The sequence below is a fragment of the Colletotrichum siamense genome (assembly GCF_013390195.1).
Source record: "Colletotrichum siamense strain Cg363 chromosome Unknown KSG_Cg363_contig02, whole genome shotgun sequence".
Lineage (NCBI taxonomy): Eukaryota > Fungi > Ascomycota > Sordariomycetes > Glomerellales > Glomerellaceae > Colletotrichum > Colletotrichum siamense.
In genome coordinates, this window is record NW_023501015.1 from 1,096,763 (window position 1) to 1,118,817 (window position 22,055).

At 56.3% G+C, this 22,055-nt stretch overlaps 3 protein-coding genes across 3 annotated transcripts; 1 reads left to right on the forward strand and 2 right to left on the reverse strand.

Moving 5' to 3' along the window:
- Window positions 1-4,423: 4,423 nt before the first annotated feature.
- On the reverse strand, window positions 4,424-6,670 carry creC (putative catabolite repression protein creC; the record flags this gene model as incomplete). The annotated part of the gene is made up of 7 exons (XM_036634146.1): window positions 4,424-4,485; window positions 4,560-4,635; window positions 4,708-4,902; window positions 4,959-5,244; window positions 5,307-5,683; window positions 5,733-5,900; window positions 5,954-6,670. 7 exons carry the CDS (start codon window positions 6,668-6,670, stop codon window positions 4,424-4,426), a joined length of 1,881 nt encoding a protein of 626 aa, XP_036499674.1.
- A 6,092-nt stretch (window positions 6,671-12,762) lies between these two features.
- Window positions 12,763-13,855, reverse strand: CGCS363_v002298 (Short chain dehydrogenase; the record flags this gene model as incomplete). The annotated part of the gene is made up of 2 exons (XM_036634147.1): window positions 12,763-13,431; window positions 13,511-13,855. 2 exons carry the CDS (start codon window positions 13,853-13,855, stop codon window positions 12,763-12,765), a joined length of 1,014 nt encoding a protein of 337 aa, XP_036499667.1.
- A 4,583-nt stretch (window positions 13,856-18,438) lies between these two features.
- Window positions 18,439-21,269, forward strand: zds1 (the record flags this gene model as incomplete). The annotated part of the gene is made up of 2 exons (XM_036634148.1): window positions 18,439-20,994; window positions 21,045-21,269. 2 exons carry the CDS (start codon window positions 18,439-18,441, stop codon window positions 21,267-21,269), a joined length of 2,781 nt encoding a protein of 926 aa, XP_036499666.1.
- Between the last annotated feature and the right edge of the window lie 786 nt (window positions 21,270-22,055).

Here is a 22,055-nt window from a genome sequence, read left to right on the forward strand (position 1 = left end):
CTAATCTAGTCACAAAGCGCCAGCAGACCGCCTCGAAAACGCCATCGTCACCAAACGTGGCTTCGACACCCGCCTCGCCCGTCTTCACGAAACGGAAAGAGCCAAGGCTCGACGTCTGGAGGCTTGTTGTCTGTTCAGCTGCCAATCTGCCTTGCCTGGGTTCCGTTCTCGCCATGCCTATTGCCCATCACTCACTACAGCCGACGAAAGTGACGCTTGTTTGCGCTGTGTACGGGCATGATTGGCGGACCCCCACTATCCATATCGACGATGATGGACACGTCGAGGCCAAATGGTTCACATTGCCGCCTCCAAGGCGATGCAGCCGGCGGTCATGGGCAGAGTCAATCAGGAGACCGAGGAGGAGGGCGACGCGGGGTTGTCCCTAAGCCCGCATCTGAAGTGGCATTCAGACCATGATCAGCACTTGCTTCTCCATCGCCATGTGCGACATCAAGACCTGCAGTATAGCTAGGCAGATTGCTTCCCATCACCGAACCATCCCCGCAACCTCGGCCTGCACCTGATGGCCAAAATCTCACGATGTGTTCTGGCGGGAGCGCGGGCGGTATCCCGCGCAGTCCATCGCACGGGGAACCCGGCAGCAGAAACACCACCCGCGCCTCTACGATTCTGCGCCTCATGACAGCTTTTTGGGGGTCTCGCAACTTGGCTGCCAGATGAACCAGAGTCTCACACATTGGGGGCATGACCCCTCCGTATTGGCATCTGCAGGCTGGCGGGAAGTCGATGCAGGCCAATTTATCCAGCACCTCTGGCAGGCCCGTTTTCACGGTTCAGTATGCCGCATGCAGCATTCTCAGCAGACAAAGGTCCTTCCAGACCTTCCAGCCCGTACGCCGAGCCGGTCTCCTGGTCTGGGCATCTCGTTCTGGAGCAGGGATCCAACCCACTGCGTCGAGTGCTCTGTCACCCCCTGGTCGGGACCCAGTCTGCTTGGGAGATCGTCACCAGGAGACACGGAAGGCAGTTTGGCAGCTGGCCCGAGCCCTGCGATGGGAATTTCTCCTGGATTGAGGGTTCGGTGAAATCCCCACCGATAAGCACCAGCCTGCGCTGCCTGCAAACCGGGATCCCGTCGTTTCTCGTTCCAGTTCTTAGCGAAGGGGCCTTTTGCTCCTGGATCGCGAGCCAAGGGCCCAAGGGGGCCTGTCTTGCCATCCCGTCAAGTCCCGGCCGTCAATTTGGATTCACGATGCCGCGGTAGCAGCGCCTTGCGTCTTCGACTGCCACTTCAGCGTGCATGACGAAGCATATGAAGCGGAAACAGGAATCAATTCATCACCATACGATATTGCGGCAAGTACCGCTCACACTGCGACTCTTCTCCAGTTTCGAGGGCTTTCAGAACCCTCCCAATAGGAGGAACCAAGACCGCCAGAAGCGAAGATCGAACGGGCCGTTCACCGACTCGCTGTGGATTCTTCGCTGAAATTCAAGCGATGGCGCCTTCAACCCTGCTTTGGTTTTTTTTTTTTCTCCGAATGTGTGAGACTTTTTTTTTCACCCTCGGTGGCTGGCAGCCAATAGGCACCGCACTAGGAGGAATGGCTCCAAGATAACGGCAAAATTACACTTAAATGCAAAACCACCGTGCAGCGGTCCGAATCCGCACCGAGTCCGGATGTACGCCGAGCGATTTTCTTTCAAGATACGGACATGAGTCTCGGTCTATGGCGGGCATTCGCCGTGATCCTCCGGCCATGTTGGTCCTAGTCAGACCGTGCTTGGAATGGAATGCCTGGGCACACCCTCACCGAACTGCTAGTCGAGATTGTGTCACGGCGAACCTCAATCTCATACTCGACCGGCGCCATGCTAACTCAATTGGCTGCAGCTACCCGTCGCCACAGTCAAGCTTTCTTGGTTCCCGTGAATCCTGTCTATGGTCTTGCCTGAAGTTGCGCGACGCTGTGCCGTGTTAGGCTGGCCACACATACAACGCCCGCTCTTTTGCCTTGGCTTGCAATTCGGAGAGACTTTGAATGGTGTCAGCATATCTTTGCTGCATGATGCACTATCTCGAGGCTCAAGATATCCCAGTCCACGGATACAAACCGGCGCAGAGGGCGGGTAGCTAGCAGAAGCGAGCTCAAACCATTACCCACCACCAGCACGAATGGCGGTTGGCCCGCTCGGCCAAGTTTCATGGAAACGCGAGACGAGGCCCTTCACTTTTTGCAAGGAACCAAGGCCCAACACCCAAAGAAAGTCCAGGGTCACGATGGCAGAATCGAGGTTCCAACAGCACGCGGTGTGGTTAGCGCAATTTTCAGGTTGCTCTGAGCAAACATGGCGTCCCAACGGCCCAGCTCGCCGACTGCCGCAGATGGCATCCGCAGCCACGGGTCTCCACTACACCACCACCCTGGGCGTGTGCAAAGATAGCATCATGCCTGCTCCTGATGTCAGATCAGTCGGGACCCACTGATATCAACATGACATCTCTTGCGCAGGTCGCAGTCTCTTTGGCCCTTACCTCAGCGTGCAGCGCATGTGTTTTCTCCGTCGTCTCGTCTGGGCTGTTCCGGCCTCGCCTCAGCGCACATCATGGCCTGAGCATCGTTCACTGCTCATGTTCGCCTGCGTGCGTAATCGACTGAGGTCCGTCGGAACCCAGCGAGCGGGTCGTCCGGAAATCTTGCACCGCACCGTTTTAATTTGACCGTCCAAAAAGTGCGGCAGGCCTATTGGAAGCTGGTGCAGAGCGTGCGTCTCCCTGTCGCCATACACGGCGACGAGCTCGCAAAGGTCCGAATACCCAAACAGGCCCATCGTTTCAACCATCTTGAGCCTCGATGGCCCCTCTCGGGCACCAAGCTGACTCACGAAGCTTAGCCCCATCTGAAATCTCGCCAACTACCGCTTCCCATCCCCACCGCGCGCCGAAATCTCTCACCATCGGCCCTTTGCAGCGGTGAAAAACCAAGGGGGCGCGTCTCACTGATTACAAGCATCGAGACGTGAACCTTGATACCCGCCGGCCGCACTATGCAGGAGGCCGGAATCTGACCTCTCATGAGCTCACCTTGAGCCACGGTGTGGGACCAGTCTTCAGCCTTGCCTCCTGGCTCGGTTTTCCGACCTCTCATGTCTTTTAAACTCTGTTGTTGGACCTGCACACAAACCGCTCAAAGTGGATCGGCTTCCCGTTATCTACGCCTACGCCTACGCCTCCGATTACGCCTTGCACTAAGAGAGGGGCTCACCACCAAAACCCAACCAGAGAGAAAAAATTCAAAAATGTCCCTCGCATGCACGTGGATCTCCCGGTACGCCTGCATATGGATACACTTCAGGACGCCAGGGCAGCCTCTTGCGCGATGCTACTGCATAATACACGCACTGCGGCTGCACCACTGAAAAGTCTCCATCAACGACATCCAACAAGCCTATCAGTCTGCCCTTTCAGCCTCAAGCTTATGTCGCCGCCGTATCAGGGTTCAGTATCAACAGCATGTGAAAAAGGTATCCGCTCAAGCTTTGCAAAGTTTCACAAGATTTGAGTGGTTTTCCAATGTACCCCCTTGGTTGTTACCACGACACCCTTTTCCCTACTGCGTATTCCTCGTCGCATATCATAAAGCGGTGGAGAATCGGGAATTACCTTTCCTTGCTTCAAGACCAACACGCACCCAATCGAATCCTCGAGGAACGGTCATAGCCCATTCGATATTCGCATTCGACATGTTCCAGAATTCTGGACGTTGCCTATCTCTATCAGACCAGGGGGTAGGCGGCACCTTAAGAACGTTTAACCACGCGAACCGTTCGACTTTCCTTCCGGCTTCTTTTCGTGCGTGGACCAGGACGTCTCGCCGGCCGGTCTTCCGCGTGCGATACCACCTGGCAACCGCATCTTAGTGCATCCGGGCCCTGTGTCTCTCTTCATTCAAACCACATGGGGGGCGACACGAGTGCACGAAAGCAGCAGCGGCGGCGGCGGTTGGTGGAACCCCCACGCCCGCCTGGTGGCAAGCAGGCAGAGACTAGAGCCAGAGCTCCCTCCCAGGGGTGACCCGAGAGACCAAGGGACCACGGGTCCAGCCAGCCATGTCGAGCCCACCACGGAGCCGCATCTCGATTGTGCCGCAGATGCAGACTTTTGTCTCAAAGGGTCCTGCGGTGGGAAGCTCTGACATCTTGATCCTCATTCACATGCACAGCGAACGTCATGATCATCCCGTCCTCATGAGAGACGCGTACATCACCATCTGAACCGCAAACACTGCCACCTTCCACTTGAACAGCTTCCTGCGTGCATAATTATTCTGGTACCGGACCCTGAAGCGTGAAGCGTAATTGCTCGTTGGATTTTTCGAGCTACTGTTGGCGCAATTGCTATTCATACACCCGAGCTCTAGTATATCCGCATCGAAACAAAGTGTAAAACCAACGCCATCTAAGATGCTCCCTCCTTCGGCACCGGAGCATCTGTCGGCCTGTTCCACGTCCGGATGTGGCCTGTTTTTGCACCCATGTCAGCACGGCTGCTTGTTTTTATTCTCCTGATGCTGTCGGCGTGAGGTCAAACTTACCTGACTTGCAGCTGGTGATGATGGCTTCTTCTGTGAATTCAAGCCAGCATAGAGGGTGGGTATCAAGTGCTTTGGACTGCGAGCAGGTCAGCAAACAGAAAGCTTCAAAACAAGCAGCTGCAACGTTAACAGCAAAATGTAAACATACGGATACGGGGGGGAGCATGGCAATTCGCGCACGCGGCTCTACGGCATGCACAACGGTGTTCTCTTCGTCGTCGACGGCACCGCCCGATAGGGTTGAGTTGGACCGGATGCGGCTCGCTGATGTGTTCGCTGTTTCCTGCCTCTGCAAGGGATTGGCGAAGCGTGAGGACACGGAACCCCGGTGGTGAACGGAAGCCTATTCCCGTTCGTCAGCTTTCCCGCGTCTGCGTTTTTGGGTCAAGAGTAACGTACCGCTTTGGGTCTGTGAAGCATGCCGACGTTGAAATCCCAGAGACACAATCTGCAATCTTCGCCGACACTGCCGAAACGGTAGTTCCTGTCGTCGCAGCGCCACGGGTCGAACGCTACGGACGTCACCCAAGACTGATGGCCTTGACAGCGCGCCACAATGGCTGAGTCCTCGACAGACCAGATGGAGATAAGGTCGTCCTGGCCGCCCGTGAGCACGTACTTGCCGTCCGGAGACCAGCAGACGCTGATGAAGCCACCGTAGTAAGAATGGTAGAGATCCAGCAGCCTATTATCACATGTCAGCGGGCTCGTCCCCAGATAACCCTGAGGGTGAGATTGGTGACATACTCCTCCTTCAAGTAGTCAATGATGCGGAGAGATCCATCCTCCGATACCACGGCCAGGTGTCGGTTGTCGGGGCTGAAAGCGAAGGCATTGATCCGCTGGTTAGATAGCTTCCATGATGCTACCGGGTTGGTCTTCTGATTCTTGGATTGAATCGACTTGTTGATTTGGATCTTGAGGTTGTGGTTGACGTTACTTGTTGCCTCGCTCTCCCCATTGGGCGTGCCGTTGGCCGCAAGCTCCTCCTCTGGCGAGAACTGCGCGTCCTCCTTGTCCTTGTCGTACACCACCAACGAACCGTCCATGTGCGCTGCCAGAAAAAGGCTCTCGGATCCAGGTATCCACCTGATTTCTGATACCGGCGTGCCATTGATGATGCCCTGATAAAGTCAATTGCCTGACTGCAACCACCAGAGACCTGGGACTTACGTTCTTATTCAAACGGGTATACCGTTGTGATACCGGCTCCCACCAGATGATTTCGCCAGTGGAGAATCCCATAATGACATCGATATGCGATATGCTCTTCGTGATCGTGTTGACGTCGTGGCAGAGGCAGTGAGCCTTGGTGAACAGAATCTTAGTCAAGTAGTCCGCCTGCCGCTTGTCAGTGTAGGCTCCGCGCAGAAACTAGTTGTCGCAAACCATACCTTTGACGCCGACGACAAATCTAGCCATTGGAAAGCACGGTTAATGTTGGCAAAAGCAAAGACTCCATCCGTCGGCCGCTCTTGAAGCTTCTTGGCGAGGCTCTCATTTACAATTACTCTAGAAATGAACGACGAGTTGCTCTTAGTCATGTTGTTCTTGGGCTTTGGCACCTTCTTCTTCGCAGCGTCTTTCGTGTTGGCTGGCGCGAGCGCCGTGTTGCCGTCGCCAAACGCCGGCGCCGCGGCAATCATTGTCATGGAATTGGGCTGCGCATCGCTCAACGAGGTCCCGCCACCACCGTCGCTGCTGAGCCCAGCCTCGGTCGAGTACCGGTCCTCGTTGGGGTGTTCCTTGATATCGCCGGTGAGGGACAACGTCGTGGCCGACGACCCCTTGTAGAAGAAGGGCGGTGCGGCGCGCATGTCCAGGCTTATGAGGGAGAGCTTCGTGCCAGCGGTCGCGGGCTGTGGGTTTGTCGCAAGCGGGTTCGGGTTCACGACGGGAGCTTCGGAAGGATGGGGCGGAGGCGTCGCGAGGTGAAGGTCCTCCTTGAGAACGTACGTTCCCTCTCCTACCAGGAATTGGTACTCCGGCCCTTCGGGGTTGGAAAGGATGTTGTTCGTCTCGATCATGGGAGCGATGCCTGGGCCGAGAGTGCCATAGGCACCCGAATGCGATGGGTATCGCGGGGGAGGGGGCAGGACGCTGTTGTTCATGGTCGCACGAGGGCAGACAGTCAGCCGGGGTTCTTATGAGCTTGAAAAGCGTTGTAAGAGTGCTTGGCAGTGTGCGTATAGTGCTGCGATGCTGTGCAATGGATGGCCGTCGAGGTTACACGAAGCGTGTATCCGATGGACGCAGAGTACGATGAGGTTACGTCGGGTACTTACAACATGATGGGCGATTAAGTTTCCTACGATCTATGGGAATGCAGTTACGAATTGGACGAGAAGGAAGGAAGCACGCGACAGTCGCAGCAGAATTGAGGTGATTACAGGTCGGGGTTCGGGAAGGTGGTTCGTCGTCGGCTCCGCCTCACGTCACTGGCGGCAGCTGCAGTGGAGGTTTTGGGAGGTTTTGCGTGCGGCACCGGGGCGGTGGAGGCTGATAACGAGGACGGACGCTTCGGGAAGGTCGCACAGAGGGTGCTGCGCAGTATGCGACAGGAAGTGAGGCTTCGCGGAAAGTTCGTTGATCGGATGGCAGCGAGGTCGGAGCGGAAGGATTGGCGAAGAGGAGGAGGAAGTGGTGGTGCGCTGCGCCAACGACCAGACGAACTCTAGAGGTTCTTGGACAGAGCTGACGACCTCATGCAAGGTAGGCGAGGGCGGGAGTCTTTAATACGGCGCAGGCGAGGTTGGGGGGAGGGGGTTCAAGGCAAGGAACAAGAGCCTTCCTTGGGTTCGGTTCGGTTGGTTGGAGCTGGATTTGGAGCTGGAGCTGGAACTGGAACTGGAGGTGTCGAAGTGGAAAAGGGCAGGGCAGGATGGGATAATCAACCCCAACCCAGCGACGTGCTGGTGGTGGTTCCCTTCTTTTCTGTTCTGGTTCGTGTCCCCGCCTTCCATGGCCCCGGGGGCGCTACCTACTGCAGGTAACCTAAGGTAGGCCCTGGGGATCACTGGTCAGCCATGTCGTTCTTGCGTGTGTGTCCTCCAGGATAAGCCATCCAAGTTGGCTGCACCTGCTTCATTGCCCATGGGCCCCGTGAGGGCAGGTCAAGGTCAGCCTGGGGTCCGGAGAAGGATTGCTGCGACGTGAGTGGTGGGCGACTGCTCCATTTTGGCGGGGGTGGCAGCACCTCTGGAGTGACGCTGCAGAGCCCGGGCGAGTCGTCCCTGACGCCCGGGTTTAATTGAAAAGTCCACGTTCCAATGGCCGGCCTGCTGTCAGTCCGACTCGGTGACTGGCCGCGCAAAAGTGTGGGGTAGGCAGCAAAAAGCTGGAGAAGCAGCTGTGAGGCCATTGACAGCCGCTTCACATCCTGAGCGACACTGGACAGGCACAGGATGCATGAGGTGGGGAGGGGTTGGCAGTTTTATTGGCGCAGTCAGTAGAACGGACTGTTGGGTTAATCGTCATCAAAACACGCATCTTTGGAACTGGTCTGCTACACCACCTCATATGTCTTGGGACGTGTTACCGAGATTTGCTACCAAGTTGTGGTTGAGTGAGCTTGGCCACTCAGGACTGTGGTAATAGACATTACGAGGAACGGGGTATGCAGCACATATATGTTCAACTGAGACACATCGGACATGAGGTGGAGTTGAGCAGATGATTTGGATAGGTATCAGACATTGCTGAGGTTGTAAGCGGATCAACAGTGCGTGGTGGTGGTGCACCGATCATTAAGGTATTCGAAGTTGAGTTCATAGTCCACAATGTATTGTGTGTGAGCGTACATAGGTAAGCTCCCCTAGCTCAACCACTGCAAAGTTGTCTCTATCGAGAACTCATTCACTTCTTCCGCCCGAGTAACAACTGCTCAGGACTCCTTTTCTTCCAAATTCTTCAGCAAAAGGCACCAAAAGGCACCAATCATGATACCAACCAAGAAGCACACATTCCACAGTCATGCACGATAAGACATTGCTGTCGGGTCGTGCTGCACTGAGCCCGCTGGATTGGACATCGGTCGCTTATCAAGGCACCGCACAGCGCTGATCCGCTGATCGGGTGCTCTCTCGGGTGGGTCCTGCATCCCCGAAGGCGCTGGTGCCGCTACCTTAACCGATCCCTTAAGGTACCAGCAGCACCTTTCCAGCTGTCCCCCACCAGAGTCATCCTTGCAATTAAGGTCGTCATTCGAACTCTACCCCCGTCAACCTGCAGATTCCCGTCCTACCCGCCTCAGAGCTTCCCGGATTACATTCCATTGCTTCAACCGAAGAAAGCCACCACCGCACTCCTCACGACCGATCGTACACACAAGCCTCGAGCTTCTAGCATCCATCGCCGTGTGCGCCCGAGTCTCTTCCAACAGCATTCTGAGACCGCCCTGCCATGGCATCGCAATAAAGCTTTCTCTCTGTCTCTGATTAAGCTTCAACGATCACGAACATGGCTTCTGGTAGGTGGCCTGACGAACAGCTCTGCCCGACCTCAACAGTTTGTCTCCGAGCTTGGAACTGACTTGCCTTGCCTCCATCTAGTACGAATCTGCGTTTGCGGTGACGAGGGCACCGGAAAGTCCAGCCTCATCGCCTCGCTGGTCAAGGACGTCTTCATCTCCAACAAGATCCAGGCCGTCCTCCCCTCCATCACCATTCCTCCCCAGCTCGGGACCCCCGAAAACGTTACCACCACCATCGTCGATACCTCCGCCCTGCCTCAGAACCGCACCACGTTGAGGAAAGAAATCCGCAAATGCAACGTCATACTCCTGGTCTACGCCGACCACTACAGCTACGAGCGTGTGGCTCTATTCTGGATGCCCTACTTCCGATCCCTCGGCGTCAATGTCCCGGTCGTTCTCTGTGCGAACAAGTCCGACTTGACTGGAGATGGAAACACACCTCAGGTGGTCGAGGGCGAGATGCTGCCCGTCATGGCCGAGTTCCGCGAGATCGACTCGTGCATCAGGTCGAGCGCGAGAGAGCACCGGAATGTCAACGAAGTTTTCTTCCTGTGTCAGAAGGCCGTCACCCACCCCATCGCCCCGCTATTCGACTACAAAGAGGGGAACCTCAAGCCCAACTGCGTTGATGCATTGAAGCGCATTTTCTACCTTTGTGACAAGGACCAGGATGGCTTCCTCAATGACCAGGAGATGCACGAGTTCCAGGCCAGGTGCTTCGATAAGCCGTTGACCGCCGAGGATCTCGAGAACATCAAGCTTTCCATCACGAAGACACTGTCGCCTTGGTCGGCAGAGAAGGGCATAGACCAGAGAGGCTTTTTGCAGCTGAACAAGATTTACGCCGAGAAGGGCCGCCACGAGACGATATGGATCATCTTGCGCAAGTTCCGCTATACAGACAGCTTGAGCCTAGAGGACAGCTTCTTGCGCCCCAAGTTTGATGTGCCAGAGTACTCTTCGGCAGAGCTGAGCCCTGCAGGCTACCGCTTCTTTGTGGACCTTTTCTTGCTGTTCGATAAGGACAACGACGGTGGCTTGAACGACAAGGAGCTGGAAGCCCTCTTCGCACCTACACCCGGACTTCCTGTTTCCTGGGTTGAGACGTCGTTCCCATCTTCAACTGTACGTAACGAGGCAGGGCACGTCACTCTGCAAGGGTGGCTCGCACAGTGGAGTATGACGACGTTCATGGAGCCCAAGACGACGCTTGAGTATCTTGCGTATCTGGGCTTTGAGCCTGCAAACCCACGCGAGACAACCACCGCTGCTCTCAAAGTCACCAAGTCACGCAAGCGCAGACGGCGCCCGGGTAAGGTCGAGCGCAACGTGGTGCTTTGCTACGTCCTCGGTGCCTCTGGGGCTGGCAAGTCGTCGCTGTTGGATGCGTTCCTGAGCCGCCCTTTTGACAACCTATATCGGCCCACGATTAAGCCACGACGGGCTGTTAACAGCGTTGAGCTTCCGGGCGGAAAGCAGTGCTACATGATTCTCGAAGAGCTCGGCGAGTTGGAGCCTGCCATTCTAGAAAACCAGGCCAAGCTTGACGCCTGCGACCTGATTTGCTACGCGTACGACTCGTCGGATCCCGACTCATTCTCGCACATTGTCGAGCTGCGCAAACGCTACCCGCAGCTTGACGAACTCCCCAACATCTACACCGCCTTGAAGGCGGACAAGGACAAGACGATGCAGCGCAGCGAGATGCAGCCGGACATGTACACGTCGAACCTCATGATGAGCACTCCGCTTCACGTCACCGTCAAGTGGAACAACATCAGCGAGCTCTTCATCGCCTTGGCGGACGCGGCAACCAACCCTAGCACCGCTTTCCCGAGGAGCGAGGAGCCGCCTCCAGATAGAACCAGTCTGTACCTCGCGCTGGGCGCTACGGCGTGTGCTGGCATTGCCGCGTTCATGATTTGGCGGCGATCGACAACATCAGCTTAGAGGGCACGGTTGACCAGTGCCGTCCACACTTTCAAATTGCGTTTCAGGGAGTTGGCGCGTATTCTGGAGTCTTGATCATTGCCCGTTGGAACACACAATTATGATACCCAACTCCGCCCTACATATAAACAACAGGATCTTAGTCTCTAATCAACCTAATCGTAACATTATCTCCGGCAAGTTTCTCTTGAGGATCCAATTCGTGTAAGATAGTTCTCTGGTGTCGGTAGTAGTATGTATTCCATTCGTATTGGCAAACTAACGATCGCCCTGACATGCGACGACGTTGTTGACCTATTGGTTGCTTACTCTCGGTGACAATAGCCCAACCGCCACAAATTTTGAATTCTTTCGGTCTGCTACATCGTCGTTTCCTCGACAGTCTGTCTGCTCACACTAGACGTTCCGATACACAGAACTCGTGGCTGTCAAAAGAGATGACCAAAACAAAAAGGGGTAAAAAAGGTTGCCCGGCGGTTGGACCGAGCCTGATTCGAACGACCGGGCCCGGCGGCATGTGCCTTTGCTGCCAACCCAGCAAGCAAGGCCTTTCGCCACTACGGCCAGGCCAAGTCGAACGCCCTAAAGGGTAGAGGAGCAGGGTCCTGATTTTTGTTGCGGATTTGGGGCACTGGAGGGGGCTATATAGTACTGTCCCTTTCGTGCCCGATGTCAGGGTGGATGGGGGGGATACGCCTCGATGTCGGGCTGGGCGTGAAGGGGTTCACGGTGATGGCTTATTATTGAGGCGTGGAGGCGAGAGAGAGAGCACCTAGATGGCCAGACTCATGCTGAAAGATGGCGTGGTGTTTAGGGAGAATAAGGCAGATTCGTCTTGTCACTTTTCTTTGCTACTTCTTTACCACGGAATAAAGGCAGAAAGGCAGTTGCCCGGAACTAGAAATAGATATCGAGGACCTGCTCCGAGTCAAATTACGTCCTTTTGTGTAAGCATCTGTACAACCTCCTTCTGTTCAGGTGGCGGCTTGAGGTAAGCTCGGAAAGTTGGGTGGCACACCTGAATAATCAGATCTGGGGGTTATGTTTGTGCCCAGGAAAGACAAGATGAGGACGCACGTCAGAATAGTTTACATCTATCTGCCTGCCTGCATGCATGCAGCAGATCGTCGTGGGTCTGGGGCATGACACCTGGGTTCCGCCTCCCTGTCTTGGGTCTGAGGGTTGCATGCTGTCGAGATACTACGAGGGCCGCGTGTGACATGACTGTCTCAGTAGACTTCTCGTCCGGAAAATAACAAGGCTTTGGTGAAGATGCAGATTCTTGCGGCCCTCAGAGGAGTTCTCGCTGATTACCGAAACAGACTTCAGCCGTCCATTACCAGACAGAAACCAAACACGGGAGGCCCCGCCTGGAACGAAACTCCAAACAGAACATCATGAAATGGTATTGATGCTAGCTTCCAGCCGTGTACGGAAGGGCGTAAACATAAGAAAAAAGGAAAAAAAAAAAGGGAGAACCGTAGATATCGTAAAGACCGACACAGGGAATCCTACACATTCCAGCCGTATGTAACACTGCATGGCTTTGTTTCCCGACTGCATTCCCAACCTGGCCGGTGAATCCCATGACACAAACCGAAGACCCGCCTGCCAGAAAAGAACCCGAAATGTCTCAGACTCACATCTTACACTTTTTGTACCCGTAACAACAACCCCCAGCCCAACCAACCCTTGTCGTTCAGAAGAGGAAATGGAATCCCATAAATAAGCTGTCGGTCCGCCGTAACGTCGTTTGCATGTAGTCACCTTTGCTCTTCGTCAGTTCATCAGTCGGCCCCCGTTGACGGGGATGACCGTGCCCGTAATCCACCTGGACTCATCGCTCGCCACGAAGGCGACAACGTCAGCAATGTCTTCGACGGCGCCCAGCCGCGCCTCCGCGGGCGTGAGCGTCGCCCGCTCCAGGTCCGCGCTGCGCTGGTCGTCGGGCAGCGAGTCGAACATCTCCGTCTTGACGGTCCCGGGGCTGATGCAGTTGACCGTGACGCCGTGCGCCTGGCCCATCTCGCGGGCGGCGACGCGCGTGAAGGCCTCGACGGCCGCTTTGCTGCCGGCGTAGGCCATGCTGCCCGGGGTGTCGGCGCGGGCCGCCACGGAGGAGATGTTGATGATGCGCCCGCCCGGGGCTATGTGGGCCTTTGCGGCCTGCATCATGAAGAAGACAGCGCGGGTATTGGTGTTGAAGATGCGGTCGTAGTCCTCGGGGCTGGTGTCGTCGAGGGTCGCGGTGAGCGTCGCCGCGGCATTATTGACGAGAATGTCAATCTTGGTGACGCCAAAGGCCATCATGGCGCGCTTGACGACCTTTTCCTGGTGCTTGGAGACGTCGGCCTGGATGGCCGTGGCGGAGGACCCGCAGGCCTCGATCTCGGATATGACCTCATGCGCCTTGGCTATTGATGAAGTATTGACAAAGGTGAATGCGACCTTTACTCGCGCGAATGATATAACTAACTTTAGCCGCTGTTCACACTGCGAGCGAGAAGAGTGGAATCGGTAGACGCACTCTGGCACCTTCCCGGGCAAGCTTCAGCGCGATGGCAGCTCCGATGCCTCGCGCGCCGCCGGTGACGAGGGCGACTTTCCCGGACAGGGACATGTTTGGGGGCGGAAGCTGGGGCAGCGGTTTCGTCCACAGGTTCGTCGATGAGGCGCCCCTCGCGCTGTCGTGACTTTCCTTTTCGTCGTTATTGAGCTGCGACGATTGTATTGCCTGCTGGGACGGCTGAGGTTGCTTTTGTTGGCTTAGCACCTTGCTCAGTTGGCTCTGTAATAGTGGCGGGTCAGCGTTGAGCAGCTCTGAGGGCATTCGAAGGCGGAATGCCGGCGTGGTGCAGTAGAATACCGGCATAGTCTGACTTTGAAGCCAGTGCGTAACGGCTCGGAAAGCCATTTGACTGGGATCCGTAGTCATGGCATTCTTTTCAGTGCGTGCGACGTCCATGCAGATATGGGTTGTGCTGCGCAATTCTGGGTGTTTGAGAGGTGTGATGACGAAGTATGTATGGTGCTTTGCGTTGCGGTGCGGTGCGGTGCTCTGCTGCTTGGAGCTGCCAGGAGCTGCCACACCACACCCAGACTGCTCCAGCCAACGTCAGCCTGGCCAAGGCCTCCCGTGCGCTCCAGAGATGGTGTGGCGGCGCGGGGAACTCTGAGGTGCTCTGAAGTGTCGATCGCGCTGGATGACCAATGCAAGGCCGAGGCCAGACCACCTTCTGTCCCCCCTTCAACTCTTAATCCGCCACATCCAGTGGCTGTCTGTATCGTTCAGCATATGCCGTCCAACGATACGCCGAATGGACCGATTGGCATGCAAGGAAGACCGCAGACCCTGGGCGTTGCATCTGTGAGGGTGAGCATTTGGGGTATCAAGCCACACACCACTTGGTCGAGCCGTCACTTGTCTTGCGTGTGAGCGATTCTTTGGTCTGGTGTTGTTATTTGGGAGCATCCGTCCTTTCGACGACAGTCAGATACTGACGCCAACCCAGCGCAGCCTGGCACATGGATTTGGGATTCTGCGAGAGTTGGGGTGGTTGATCGCTGGATCGACGGCACTTGCGCGCGCTGGAACATGCACACACGACGAAGCATGATTGCAAACTTTTGAGTCATTGAGGGATTTCTGCGTGCAGGACGTGATGACGGAGGCGAAGAAGATGACGACAGGAGATGTTCCGAGGTTATGAAATCCGCTCGTCGTTGAACGACGCACAACACCCGGTCGTGGTCGTGATGGCAGTACCCAGCGGCGGCCAACGGTCGACGGGCGGCGACCGGTGCCGGGTCTTTATCAATAGCGGACAGCAGGCGGCAGATGGATGGGATGGCATGCCGCATGCAACGCTGCGATCGCAGCTGGGCGGCCTCTGGTTGGCTGTTCCACAAGTTGGTCTTTTCAGAGCCGGCTAGGGCGCTTCGCCGTTGGATGCAATGGCGAACAGGGGCGGGCACCTCATAGTATGCGGATAAAAGACGGGAGGTTGTGCACTCAGAGACCACCTCAGTGGAAGAGGCCTCGGTGTTTAAAATGAGATTACCGATTCAGGTCGGCCTGGGCTGGCGCAGTGGATACAGGGCTGGTTAGGCCTTGAAATCAAAAGAGACCCCCGGGCCCAAGGTCGCAAAGGGGCTCAAGGGGCGAAAGTGGGAGTCTGGGAGATGACCCCGAGGGTACGGAGACGACGGCCGGCAGCGCCGGTGGTGAATAGGGGCCCGAGGCGGTGACTGGTGACATGGCCGTCGGGCCACCACCACGTCCACAGGCCAAGAGGTGGCCAGTCTTCAGCGCGCTGGCGTGAAGCCTCCAGCCCCTCGTCTCCAGTTCCGCCCCAGCGTGCAATTCTTCGAGAAGGACATGGAACACCGGGGTCGACCATCAGACCCAGCATGCCTGTGGGTAACATTCCTCGAGCCTCAAGCCCCGGAGAAGTCGAGGAATTCAAGGAACCCTTCGATTCGGAAGACTGCGCTGGCGGCGAGTGACTCCTCCCACTCCGAACTCGACCAGTCACGCCAGTCAATCCGCGGGCAGCACCCGATGATGAAGAGGAGGCACGTCCTTGGCTGAGGAGAAAGGTGCTGTTCCCTGGCATAAAGCGACGAGTTATTCTGGGGGGTTGCCTCGGGCCAGGTTGGTGGTCTGGGATGGACCCCGTATGTTTGGCACCAATGGGGGCCGCGTTAGTCTCGATTCTCGGTAGCAGCCCGCAGCGACACCCGATGCTGTTTCGATGTCATTTCGATGGGCGACCAAGAGCTGGGCCGAAAGGCGAGAAAGCGGTGCCATCAGAGATATCGGCTGAAGAGAGGCATCGATTCCATGCGTCGCCGCAGAGGCTAAGTCGGGACTTGATACATGGCAGAAGCTTCCGCAAATAGAGGACCAGTGACGTTGGTCCCGGTTGCACATCATGAGCTTCTTTTCTTTGGTCGGGTGTCCCTTGCGCGGGCCAGAAGTTGGTCGTGGTAGTGAGGGGCGCGAGAGATGCTTTGGGGAGAGAGCAGCTTCGGATTCAGCTCAGGTTAGAGAAGGACGCGTGCAGAAAAAGTGTAGACTTCGTATCTCGTTTTCTTGTTTCACGGCCGAGCGCCGGATTGTGCAAGCAGAGTTCCTCTGGTCTCTTCTTTTGACGGCGTTGATGGAACGACTTGTGCGGTGCATCATCCATGCCAACACCACCACCGCCGCCCACTCAAATATCCGAACCCTGGGGTCGCCATCTGGCTTTCAGAGTAGAGTCAGCCGGAGGCAGTTGATTTGCCTCGTCATCCGGTGTCAGTGTGGTCTTGGCTTGGGAGCGTAATGTGCGGTACGAAGTTCTTTTAAATGAGGCAGCGGTTGTCAGTCATGTTCCGTTGATGACTGTCGCGCGTCGTGTCTTGTCGTGTCGTGTCACTGGCGGCCCCCGGTTCCTTCGTTCGCTTTTGCATGTTCTCCATGGGCATGGCATAACGGCAGCCAGTCAGTTCGCAAGCCGCAGCCAGGGGGCTCTGTCCCCATGATGTACGTAAGGGAACGGACGGTACGGATTTAGCTCAGGCCACAGACCCGAGGAGGGCAGTCCATCAATCAATGTGGTGTACCTGAGCCGGTGCCTGACTGACTGCAATGTGCCAGCTGCATGAGTGAAAGGCAATTCGTCGTTCGTCTCCAGCGTGGGAGTGCTTGCTTGCTTCAAGCGTCTGCATCCCTTCCCGCCGTCCTTCCTTCCTCTTTCGTTCCTCGGTTCGCGCCATGGCCTCTATCGATTCATAAAAAAAAAGGAAAAAAGAAAGCAGGCAGAAGAAGGACCAAGACTGCTCTGCTCTGTTGGTCTTCTCTCCCTGTTCCATGGCGCGCTATCAATCTGTACTAAGGTATTCCTTAGTGCCGGCCCTGCTAGTCATTCCCCAAGACCAACTCAAAAACCAGGACGAGCACGCACTTGCAAAAAGTACCTTCACCAGATGGCAGAGGCAGCAGTGACGAGTGACGGACCAGTAGCAGGCAGACAGGGCACGTGACAGGGAGGCGCCCATTCGCGGCAGACCACTTTGACTGGCCGCTTTGCAAAGCAGCGAGCACCCAGTTTGATTGCGCTAATGCAGTCTGGGTGGCGCTCCTCACGCTGGAGTACATGCCTGACGCTGCCATTGGCTTGTACTCGGTACTTGTTGCCCGCTGCCTCCATCTGGTTGGTCCCAGCAGACCGCCTACCCGCGACAGCCCGCGACCGCCCATCGTCAGGGGTCGGTCTGGCCCTCTGGCGCGAGTACCTATTTGCAGAAGGTATCCAGCTACCTGGCGGCCCAAGTACCTGATCTCCACGACGTGACCTCGACCTTGGTAGCGCCGCTTTCCCGGCCTGTCCATCGTTCTCGCTCGCTCTGTGTCTTCTGTCCGTTCTCCGAGTACATTCACCGGCAGTAGGGGGTGGTGGAATTGACTTGCACCAGCGCCTGCACTGCCCGAACGGAAATCCCAATCCCATTCTCCCAAGACATTTCCTACCACCACCTGGACCCCAAAGTCAAGTCCCAAGGCCCCGAAAACCCAAAAAAGACTGGACGGCGGAACAACAAGCAGCGGTCGGCAAGGGACTGGGCATCTACTACCATCTCGTCGTTCGTACCTACCTACCTACTTTGTATCCGTACCTAGACCTATGGAGGCCACCACCAAAAACTAGACAACCGCCAACCACCATTCATTACATCCTCCACCACCACCACCACTTACGGTTCCTGCTGCCACGGCCAGTGCTATTGCTACTATTACCTCCTACAACACAACCACAACAAGCACAGCAGCAGCACGCCAACCGTCTACCCGCCGTGACGACGTGCCCCGTCCTGGCCTGTTCTGTCCTTGTCCTCGCCTATTCCGCGCTCCCAACAGTCTTTTACCGCTTGCTTTTTCTCTCGTTCGCAACGGTCGACTACTCCAGTCTTTCCATCCTTATCGCCAGTCACGTACACCCCGGGCACCTGCGCACCGCTCCAATAAACCCTCGCATGCGATCCCGACCACCGCGACCAACCTTGGAATAGATACATGTATCTGTATCCCAACCCGCAACAACAACTCGCCCCCTCGACCCTCGTTTCCTCCCCGAGTCTCGCCGCGCCTATGCTACCACCTACCCCAGACAGATGAGAGCTTGCCGACAAACTCTTTCAGAACGAGATACTTGCCAGACAAGTGGTGTTTTCAAGGGAATCGCTGGCTTTTCGGCCTCCCTGCGGGTCTTTCACTTTTCTAGATGATGGTGCGTCGCCCACTACCACGAACCCTCGCTCCGATACTCAGCACTTTGGAGGCTCCTTGATTGTCGTCCAGACTTTTTGTCACTTGCTCTCCATCTTCACCACCTGACGGCAGTCTCGGCCGCTCCGGCTCGTGGCTCTGCGCTCCTCTTCCATATCACAGTCGTCGCTAACCCGTTGCCCCTTATGCAGACCTCATCTAGACCCCGCGCCGATGTTGGTGGCAGCTTTGCGAGTCGACGCGGTCATGCCAGCCAGCTGTCAATTTCAGACCCCAGTCACCATGTGACTGAGGCTATTGGGACCCTCTACGGAGACGACAACTACGACCAACGCATGAGCATGCTGGGTCAATACTCTGACCAGTACGAGCCCGAGCCAGAGCCCATCGAGGAAGATCCGCGCAGGCAAATGATACGCTCGGCTTCTGACAAGACGGGGTTGAATATGGCACCAAACGGCACTCCGACCCTGAAAAAGTCCCAGACGTTGCCTACGCGCTCTCCTAGCCAGCGAAGCATGTCGTTCGAACAGAATGGTCCCAAGTCGCCCCCCCTCTCTCTGCGGGACGTCAAGAACGAGTCCTCTCAGTTTCCCCTTGGCAACATCGAGAACCCGAACGACATCGCGCAGGAACTGAGCAACTTGCAAGCCCTGAGACGTATGTCTATGGATGTGGGCAATAATGCTGACCCCGACATGCTGCCGTTCTCGGGCCTCTCCCTCATGCCTATGCCCCCTATTGCCCCAACTGGAGACGACGACGAGAACGATCCTTCGAGACTGCTGTGGGTGCCCGCAGCTGTGCATCCCGAGCTTGCGCCGTCAGAGTTCAAGAACTTTTTGGAAAACAGAGTCAATACTATTAAACGCCGGTCAGGGGAGTCCTTTATTTCCAGCGATGGCAGCATTGACCGGAGTGACTCCGGTGGTGGGTTGAGACGAAAGAAGAGCATGCTATCCAGACGCATTGATGCTTCAGACACCAGAGAAGGGGCCAGCTACATTGACGGCGCCGAGAGGCTTTCGCGGAAGAGCTCCCTCAGAGATTACTCGACTCCCGAACTGGACCTCAGCGAACTTGTAAAGGACCCTTCCAAGGTAGTACAAAAGCTCTCCAAGGAGACACAGTCGGAAGGTGGCGCCGAAGACATGCCGATCCTGCCAGTTGCCCCGGGCATGGGACTCCGCCGTTCGACACGGACGACGTACCGAAAGAACGGAAGCGTCCGATCCGGAGACCGATTGCCCTTCTCAAAACGCGTCGCCAGTCGCCACGGGCACATGGATTCTTCTGACTCGGCGGATAGTGTCCCGCCTCTGCCGAGCGATGTGCCCGATGTGCCCAAGCTGCCCACTCACATTCGCCAACAGTCGGAGCCTGTGTCGGAGAACTTCTCCCGTCCAAACCGCTCTGTACGACGGCAGCACAAGTTCTCCCAGGACTCGCCCATAGCACAGGCCGGCTCCGATGGAACGTCATCTGAGATCGAGGAGCCCGTGTCTCCCACCAACACACGTTCCGAACAGCCTCAGCAGCACCCTACAAGGAAGTCCTCGGCCTCAGCAGACACGAGACAGCCAGTCCCCTCCATTGTCGAGTCGCCTGTCACTGAAGAAAACGCCCAGCGCCAGCAATTCCCTCAGCGGTCGTCCTCGTCGCAACATGCCAATGCTCCGGCTCTATCCCAACAGTCTATGGAGGAGCCTCCGGCTCGTTCAAACCTGCGTCCCGGCTCAGCTCACTCGGTGCAAAGCTCTCACTCGGCTCAGAGTGCGCACTCAGCCCCAAGCCCGACAACGCCCACGATGCCGCAATCGCCGCAGCAGCAACAGCCGCAGATAATGAAGCAAGCGAACGCTTCTAGCCAAAGCCTGAATGACATGTCTTCTCACCCGTCATCTCTACCTGGCAGCGGTGCTAACCGTACTGACACGTTGACATTCATTCCCACCTTACCTACAGAGGAGAAGAAGCCAGAAGAGAAGCGGACTGGGGGAAAGCTGCGCAAAGAGAGAGACGATGACTCTGCAAGTGTCTCCTCGTCAAAGTCGTCGGGCGGATGGTCCAAATGGCTCAAGGGCGGCAGTGATGACAAGGATAAGAAGAAGAAGGAAGAGGAGAAGAAGAAGAAGCACTCTGGAGAAAAGACACAGGACAATGCGCGACTGGACGTTTTGCAGAACTCGATCGATGGCGTCAAGGGCAGAGAGAGCATCATTGTGGATCGTGACAACGTCGACAATAAGCTCGCCGAGGAGCGCAAAAAGGAAAGCCGCAAGACAGAATCCAAGAAAGAGAAGGAAGGAGGCTTGTTCTCGGGTCTCTTCGGCGGTGGCAAGAAGAAGAGCGAAAAGGACAGCAGCAGCAAGAAGAACCAGCATCTGCGCGTGTCGGAAGAGGTGCCGTACAGGCCCTTGAAGCCCGATGTGGACTACCACTGGACCAGATTCCCGCTACTTGAGGAAAGAGCGATTTATCGGATGGCTCACATTAAACTCGCGAACCCGCGTCGGTCGTTGATGAGTCAGGTCTTGCTCAGCAACTTCATGTACAACTACCTTGCCATTGTGCAAGCCATGCACCCCCAGATGCAAGTCCCGCAGTCGCCGCAGCAGAGGCGGCTGGAGGAGGAGCGCCGGCGCAAGGAGCAGGAGGAGCAATACTTGGCACAACAGCAGATGCAGCAGGCTCAGGAGGCTGAAGATCAGGAGGGCCAGTACGACTTTGACTACCATCGCGTGAGTTGAACCAAAAGCTTGCATGTGGGATTCAAACTGACACAAAACAGGGCGATAACCAATATGGCGACCATCCTCATGACGAGGTGGACTACGTCGACGACGCTCAGATCTACGAGTACGATCATGGCGTCGACATGCAACGCGGCGATGGCTATGACGGCCCTGATAGCTACGATGCCCAGCCTGGCAAGCAGTATTATCACGATCAGTACGGGCGGGATGCCGGTGACGACGGCAGACGCCGCGGTGATGGACGAGACGACATGTGGTAATCCTGGCGCCTGAGCAAGGCAAGTGAAGCTGCGAAGCGAGGACACGCTCCCGCCAGATGCAGGCCGGGAGTGCGATCTTGGTCTGTGGCTCTGTATAATCCAAATGTGTGTGCATATGGCGGAGTTTGCGGGGGTGCGAGTGCGTCATATATTCAAAAGAGGACTGCGTCGATTGCTTCGAGAAGTTTTTGCGCAGCCTCCATTTTTCCGTCATGTTATATCCCATCACATCTACTATTCTGTCCGGCTTATCGTGGTGGGTGGAGGAGTTTGTTGAAGCACATGTACACAGATAGCATAGCGGCGGATCTTTTGGAGGCTACCTAGGTTCCATTGAGAGGCGCAGGGAAGAAGAATCAGTTCAAGGTTGCACAGCATACGGTGGATCTCTCGCTCTTCGGTCGTCGTTGTCGTTGGGATATCGCTGCTCCTACCCGAGACGTTCATGGATGATGTTGTTGTGAGGGGTCTCGCCCAGATCCGTGAGATGTTTGTAACCACGCCTGTGAGGTGAAGAGGATGAAGAAATTCTGCCTATGCCATCACTGTCTGCCATGAGACAGGCTGTAGATGGAGTCATTGAAAAGTGAGAGACTGCAGCCTCATCCTGTGCAAGAAGTGAGCTGAGACCTAGGTGAGGTAGCTCCTGACGTCGGGATGTGCATGTGTCTCTCCCTGAGAGGTCCAGCTTGGGGCGGGCTGGTGTAGGTTATTCGCGCGCAACCAGGAAGGCGGGCTCGCTGCCTGAGCCCCGCTGCTGTGCCTGGAGGTGGCCAGCGCTCTCCA